Below are 7,542 nucleotides of genomic sequence, written 5' to 3'. Positions count from 1 at the left end.
GGAACACTGAGGGCTACAGTGAGGGGTACAGTGAGAGGTACAGCCAGGGGTAGAGGAGCCTGGGCCCAGACCTCCTGTGTCAGACAGCAGGCGAGGTCCTATCTGTGGGCCTTTATATACCCTGAAAATGAATTTCACAGGTGGGTCAACCTCACCTGTGTTCTCCAAAACTATGGAGGAGAAGCAAAGGCAAGGGGAGGCTGTTTGCCCAGAGCTGAAGATGCTGGAAGTGGGGGAGAAACAATGGGCATCACCCTTTTCTGGTTTCCAAAGACTCCAAAGAGACCAGCGACTTGATTTATATAGCTAGTACTTTATTAAAATGTCTCATAAGAGGAAAAGGAAATGTGTCTCCAGGCCAACAGAGAGTGACTGTATGTGTGTATACGGAGAAGTGGGAAATCCCTGATCTGTGCTCTGAAGGTGTGGTCAGTCAGGCGGGGCCTGGGCCAACCAGTAAGGCAGATGAGGGTCACTGTCTAGAGGATCACTGCTCCTGGGTGCCCCAGGAGATGTAGTCTGGCCGCGTGGCCGCATGGTACTCATCAATGAGCTCCTGCACAACCTCCCTGGATGTGTCCAGCTCGTCAAAGTTCTCCTTGAAGATGTCCTCCTTGCGGAACTGCTCCAGGAAGGCCTCCCGCTTCCGCAGCTTGTCGTACTGGCGACAGGTCCGCTCAAAGAGCTTGGGGTGTGCAGAAAGCAGGGGTCACACGGAATTTTAATATGGCCCAGAGGGCCAGGGAATCAAGGCCAGGCTAACCCAGAAGTCAAAAGCCAGAAGCAGGGGCAGCACGGATGTGGACAGGTGAAGCACAATTAAGAAACTGATTAGGGGACAAAAAATTTAGGTGCAAGCTGTGAGACTCACCGAGGAGATACTGGTGTGGTTGGCCATCATGAGCCCACTGACCCGGTGGGCCGAGGGCAGGTATGGAGACTTCCTAGACAGAGCCACCTGTATGCTGGCTGGGCCCCAGGGGATGAAGTTGGCCAACTTGCGTTCCCGGATCCTCTGCAGGCTCTTGTGGACCTGGGGTGGGCACAGGAGTGGTGGTGGTAGCCTCTCCTCTACCCCTGCTGGTTCAGGGGTAGAACGAAGGAGCCTCACCTACCTGGGTGGGGTCCACCTCTCCCTGGATGATGTTGAGGATGGCGATGTAGCAGTGGTTGGTCTGGCGGTCCCGGCCGGTAGACACCATCACGTTCTTGGGCTGTAGCAGGCGCCTCATAACATCCAGGACCGTGGTCTTCCTCACGCTGGCCACCTGAGGGACAGTGGGTAACAGGGACCAGGCCAGCATAGAGGTTACAGTCCAGACCCATCCAGAGAAAGAGAGAAGAATAGTGAACACATGTCCCCCATCACGCTCTGGCAGGTCAGTCCCTCCAGGGAGTGTCTTCAGAGCCAGGTCTACACTAAGCCTCTGCTGTAGGATCTGGAATCTTAGCCCTTCTCAGCTCAGCCAAGTCATGCCCACGTGCAGGAGTCTGAGCAGACCCCTGTAGAGCCCAGGCCCCTGCACAGCCAAAGGCAGAGGGCAGATGGAGAACCAGCCGGCCAGAAAGCCACATGCTCTGTACCAGTCCCTCAGACCCGAGCTTTCTGGGCCCGCGGCCAGTCCAGCCTGGGCACTGAGGGCTGCTCTTACCGACTGGTCTGTGGTGAGGGGGGTGTAGCCAGTCATGAGGAAGTGCAGCCTCGGTGTGGGGATGAGTGAGGCAATGAGGCCAATGAGGTCATTGTTCATGTAGCCAGGATAGCGCAGGGTGGTGGTGCTGGCCGACATGATGGTGGACACCTGGGGACAGGGGTGCCATGTCATGGGCCTCAGCTGGGGTAGGGGGGGCCTTCCCTTCCCAGATGGCCTTCCAGCAGTGAGGGTCCCAGTGTAGAGGAGTGGGGGCTCACCAGCTGGTTGATCTGGGAGAAGGACGGGTTCTGGATGTGCAGACGGTCTGTGGCGATCCGGTTCAGGGCTGTGTTGTCCAGCACCACCTGGGGGATAGGAGAGGGTGGCAGATCAGGGCCATGTTGTCCAGCACCACCTGGGGGACAGGAGAGGGTGGCAGATCAGGGCCGTGTTGTCCAGCACCACCTGGGGGACAGGTGAGGGTGGCAGATTTGATTTATGGAGTAAGGAGGAACAGGAGCTCTGCCTGAGCCTGGGCTCTGAAACTTAATTTCCCCTGAGCCTTATGGCCAAAAAGACCCATAAAAAAAAAAAAGGACTTGCACAGGTTGCTCCAAATGGACTTTTTAAATGAATGAAAATGATGAAAAAGACAGGGGTGGGGTGGGATGGGAGTGGGGAAAGGTAGAATCCAGGTTCACCACACAGTCTGCGTTCTGGGTCAGCCTCTTAAGCGTGAGCAGTGAGTTGTAGGGCTGCACCACCACGTCGCTCATCTCATCCTGATTAGGAAACACTGAGTACGTCTGCACCAGCTTTTTGGGGTACCTGGCGAGGGTTGGGAGAAGAGGGTCAGGACAACAGACTGGAAGCTTGGTAAACATGAGACTCCCCAGCAACTGTCTGGAAGCAGCTAAATCTGAATGGGAAAGTTAGGGTGGGGTCATGAGATGAGTAGAAATGAGAGACTTGATCTTTGGAAGTCTGCAACCCCTAAGGTGGAAGAGCAGAGACATCTTAGGATCTATGGGTCCACCTTCAAACTTGGCCACACTCCCTGGATCTTCACCTAGAACCTAGAGTCTAGGCTCTGGCTCCAATCACTGAGAGTGTGACCACCCTTGTCATTGTTACTTCACTTTCCGTACTATAGGAAGGAGCAGAAGAGCCCTTTCCTGCCCCAGCAAAGGGAAAGGTGTATCTGGAGGGCCTCCCAAACACTAGGGAAACCAGGTTGGAGGCCCTGTCTCCTCCCAGACCCCCAAACACAGACTCACCTGTCATTGAGTCGTTCTAAGAGGTAGGAGCCCAGGCCAGAGCCTGTTCCCCCAGCAATGGAGTGACACAGAACAAAGCCCTGCGTGGGGAAGGGGCAGTCAGTATCCATGTATCAAACTTGGTACATTCTATAGCTCTTGGACTTCTACCTTCCCTCCTCCTCCCCCCGCCCCATAAAGCTTAGGAGACTCTGCCCTGTCTCCAACAAGGCCTTGTGGCTTCTAACCAGTGCAAAGGATTCATGGGTGGGCCCTGTGCCTAAAGGTGGCTTCTAAAGGGTGTTGCCAGCCTTCTCTATGTTGGCTCCCATGAGTGCTCCTGGGATACTCACCTCTAGACTGTCACTGCCATCTGCCTCCCGGTCTATGATGTCAAAAATGTCCTCATGGATCTTCTCTCCCTGTATAGACATGGGGAGAGTCAGAGTGGGATGAGACCAAGGGACAAGAATGCTGATTTCAGAACAGCCACCCTTTATTCTCCATATAGCACCTAAAAGTCTTTTTCTGGAACACAGCTGCCTTGCTTTCCATTTGCATAAAGAGGCAGTGCAGTGTAGTGATGTCAGAGGAGGCACTCTACATCCAGACTGCCTGGGTTCATATATGAGCTTTATTGCTATTTTTGTTGTTGGTTGTTAAGAATACAAACAGCAGAACATGCACCAATTTAACAGTTTCTACATGTACAATTCAGTGACGTTGATTAAATTCTTTGTGTTGTACAACCACTGTCATCCTTCTGAGTTGTTCCTCCCCCATTAACATAAACTCACTGCCCCCTATGTTTCTTATCTAATTTTTCAAGTTTCTGTTGTCAATTTGATCCCATACAGGTAGATCTTAAAAGAGCCCAAGCTCAAGGCAGACTTTTTTTTTTTTTAAACCAAAAAACCAAACCCATTGCTGTCCAGTGAATTTCGACTCATAGCAATGCTACAGGACAGAGCAGAACTGCCCCATAGGATTTCCAAGGAGCAGATGGTGGATTTAAACTGCCAACCATTTGGTTAGCAGCTGTAGCTCTTCACCACTGTCCCACCAGGGCTCCATGGCACATGGTAGATGCTCAAAAAATTTTTTTTAATCATGAAAATTTTCAAACAAAACTAGAAAGAATAGTGTAATGAACATTGATATGTCCACCATGTAATTTTTATAATTTTTAGCATTTTGCCATATCTTTTCTTCTTTATGTATGCATATTTACATGCGTAGATAAACATTTGTTTTGCCTGAACCATATTAAAGTAAACTACAGATATTATGATACTTCATCACTAAATATTTCAATGCATACCACCAAAAAATTGGACAATTCTTTTATATAACCATAATGCCTATATCACACTGAACAAAATTAACACAAATTCTCTAATAAACTTTATAGCCAGTCTAAATTAAAATTTTTACAATTGTTCTCAGAATACCTTATACTTTTTTTTTTAAATGAACTAGTAGCCAATCAAGGCTCCTGTACTGCATTAGTTCTTCTGTCTTTTAAGTCTTTTTTAATGTAGAAAAGTCCACCTCTTCCTTTTCTAATAGCATTGACTTTTTGAAAAAGGAGGCTAGTCATTCTACATAAGGTCGTACATTCTGTATTTGTTTGTTTCCTCATGGTGATGTTTAACTTGTTCTTCTATCCCCAATATTTACTATAAGCTGGAAGTTAGGTCTAAAGGCTTGATTGGATAGCATTAAACATTTTTGGCAAGAGTACTTCATAGGTGATGAAGTACATAAATAAATGTTTGCTGAATGAGTCTGGAGTCGGCCGAGGTTGGCAGTCCTTATACTCAGTTTTTTAAGTTCGTCTTGACCTGGGATTTGGGAGGGAACAAAAACAGTATGGGCTCTTGTTAGAATACCTTTCTCCCTCTCTTCAGGCCAAGACTCAGTCTGTCATCTGGGTATCTTTTTTTTTTTTTTTAATTTTATTGTGCATTAAGTGATAATTCACAAATCAAGTCAGTCTCTTATACAAAATTTTATATATACCTTACTATGTACTCCTAGTTGCTCTCCCCCTTATAAGTCAGCACATTCCTTCTCTCCACCCTGTATTCCCTGTGTCCATTCAGCCAACTTCTGTCCCCCTCTGCCTTCTCATCTCCCCTCCAGACAGGAGCTGCCCAGATAGCCTCATGTGTCTACTTAATCCAAGAAGCTCACTCTTCACCAGTATGATTTTCTATCCTATAGTCCAGTACAATCCCTGTCTGAAGAGTTGGCTTTGGGAATGGTTCCTGTCTTGGGCTAACAGAAGGTCTGGGGACCATGACCTCTGGGGTCCCTCTGGTCTCAGTCAGACCATTAAATCTGGTCTTTTTATGAGTAGACATTTTTTACCAATTAAACTATTGTTTGGTTTTAGGAAGACTTCAGAGGATATTTTTGGTTTAAGGTTTAAAGACTGTCTTGGAAATAGTTTCAGGGGCTCTATTTCTATTTCATGAGTGACTCTGGGCAGTTAATTGTTCGATACCTCAGTTTCCTCATCTGTAAAATGCTGCTGACAATACAGATCCACAGTCTCTTATCTAAGGTTCTTGGGGCCAGTGGAGTTCAGAGTATTTCAAATTTTAGAAAGGTAATACAGTACATCTAATGCACATTAAGTAAAGTTTCCAGTGGGAGTCGGAGGCACATTAATCAAAGATATTAACATTTCTGCAGTGAAAGGTATGAGTATTCACAGTAAGCTGGATAGAAACTACAAATACCTTCATCTCCATTAAGATTTGGTTTTGCTGCTAAATGAGCCATGAAATGATCTTTTGGTTTCAGAGTTTTCTGGATTCTGAAAAGGCAGGTAGACAACGGACCTGCAGCACCTACCTTATAGGGTTGTTGGGACGTTTAAATAAGTTAATATATGTAAAGCTCTTAGAATGCCACAGCACTAGCTAGAGTAGGCTCTTAACTATATTACCCAGTTAATTTACAAAACAGAACTCCCCTCAGTCATCTCTCCCTCCAGCACTCACGATCTAGTGTAATCTCCCTCTGGGAAGTCATAGGGCCTGTCCCCACAGAGGCTGGGAGTCACGGGCTCTGCTAAACCCGTTGCCGTCCAGCTGACTCCGACTTATAGCGACCCTGTATGACAGAGCAGAATTGTCCCATAGGGTTTCCAAGGCTGTAATCTTTACAGAACCACAACTTTCTCCCAAGGAGCTGCCGGTGGATTCCAACCACCAATCTTTCAGTGAGGAGCCAAGAGCTTAACTACTGTGCCACCAGGGCTACTTGTGAGCCCTAGAGAATAACAAATGACCTGGGAGAATCCGCTGGCCCAGTTGTTGCCGGCTCCTCCACCGTGCTCCGACAGGTAGATGTTCTCAGGGTTGTAGAGCTTGGCATAGGGGGAGTTGAGGATGGAGTGGATCACCCGGGGCTCCAGGTCCAGCAGCACCGCCCTGGGGATGTAGTGCTCATCGTCTGCCTGTCAAGGGGAGTCCAGGACCGGCCCAATCAGCGGGGGCCTGCCCAGTCCTACACCTCCCAACTCTGGCTCCTGCCCACCCTCCCTCCTCAAATCAGCAGCCCTGGCCCCTCTGCTCAGCAGGCTTCCAGGACCAGGCCGCTGCCCTTCCTTTCAGGGCCCCTGGGCCCCTGCCAGCCCTGGCCAAGTCGCTGGGGGCACCTGGTAGAAAAAGACGTCCTTTCGGTCAGTGCCTTCGGTGGCGAACTCCTCCACGATGCCCTCGGGGCTGATACCATGTTCGGCGCACAGCTGTTTCCAGAACTCGAACCCAACTGGGGGCAGGGGGAAAGGGGGCGAAAGACGATATTTAGGTCCGGGCGGGTTCCAATTAGAAGCTGGGGAACTGGGTCCAGGGATAGGAAGTCAACCCTCAAAGCTCGCCGCTGTCTGAGCTAGGGGCTGTGAGGTCTGCCCTCCACCGACTGGGCTAGAGAGGGCCTCTCGGGGTTGGGCAACTGGACACTGAGTCAGGAGTGTCCCGCCTTTCGGAGAACTACGAACTGGAAAGGATAGATGGAATCTAGGACCCCACAGCGAGATCCCATAGAATCTAAGGGCCCTGCCTAGTGGCGGGGCTGGAGGTTCGCTCACTCTGATTGCCGCACTGGCCCAACTGTAGGGTGATAATTTCCCTCGGCATCGCTCCTCAGATTCCTGCGCTGAAGCCGCTGCCGCCGGCCACAACGCCGCTCTGATCCGCAAAGGACCCGCGCTCGTCGGCGACAGAGGCGCTCTGCTTCGCCAAAGCGCCGCGCTCTTCAGCAACAAAGCCGCGCGCGACGCCGCATACGGTGGCGCCACATCAGGCGCCGCTGCCGTTGTATATGGCGCCGCGGTCGGCAACAAAGCCGCTCGCCAGCCCGGTCGCCGCACGACGCATGCGCCCAAATTGCCCCGCCCCCCCCATGAACTCTTCCCATGAGAACTGAGACGTGAAGATGGTGCTTTATTATTCTTTGGTCTTAAGTAGTGCAGATTGCTCTGAGTCGGAAGCGACCGCAGTGGGTTTGGTTTTAATGCAGACCGTTGCTCTTGAATTTGTCACTCTGCATAGTAGGCCATATGATTGATTCCGAGTACCAATTTCAGCTCACTAATGCCTAGGATGCCTAGAATATCCATCTTCAAACCTTCCATTTCA

At 49.9% G+C, this 7,542-nt stretch overlaps 1 protein-coding gene across 1 annotated transcript; it reads right to left on the bottom strand.

The window, feature by feature from the left end:
* Positions 1–293: 293 nt before the first annotated feature.
* Positions 294–7,256, bottom strand: TUBG1 (tubulin gamma 1). Its single transcript, XM_049860631.1, has 11 exons — positions 6,993–7,256; positions 6,561–6,673; positions 6,192–6,359; positions 3,244–3,312; positions 2,912–2,991; positions 2,336–2,462; positions 1,913–1,999; positions 1,653–1,802; positions 1,116–1,268; positions 872–1,033; positions 294–685 (listed from the first exon to the last, which is right to left on the bottom strand). The coding sequence occupies exons 1-11, from the start codon at positions 7,039–7,041 to the stop codon at positions 488–490; spliced, it is 1,356 nt and encodes a 451-aa protein (XP_049716588.1). The 5' UTR covers positions 7,042–7,256; the 3' UTR covers positions 294–487.
* Positions 7,257–7,542: the final 286 nt, after the last annotated feature.

This window comes from Elephas maximus, chromosome 19 (assembly GCF_024166365.1).
Source record: "Elephas maximus indicus isolate mEleMax1 chromosome 19, mEleMax1 primary haplotype, whole genome shotgun sequence".
NCBI lineage: Eukaryota > Metazoa > Chordata > Mammalia > Proboscidea > Elephantidae > Elephas > Elephas maximus.
This window is presented reverse-complemented; position numbering and strand designations above follow the sequence as displayed.

Excerpts from the sequence above, each read along its gene's own strand:
- TUBG1 (XM_049860631.1), bottom strand. The coding sequence starts at position 7,041 with ATGCCGAGGGAAATTATCACCCTACAGTTGGGCCAGTGCGGCAATCAG. Across the intron at positions 2,463-2,911 it reads TTAGAACGACTCAATGACAG|GTACCCCAAAAAGCTGGTGC; the intron begins GTGAGTCTGTGT and ends AACCCTCGCCAG. Across the intron at positions 2,000-2,335 it reads CCCAGAACGCAGACTGTGTG|GTGGTGCTGGACAACACAGC; the intron begins GTGAACCTGGAT and ends CCTATCCCCCAG.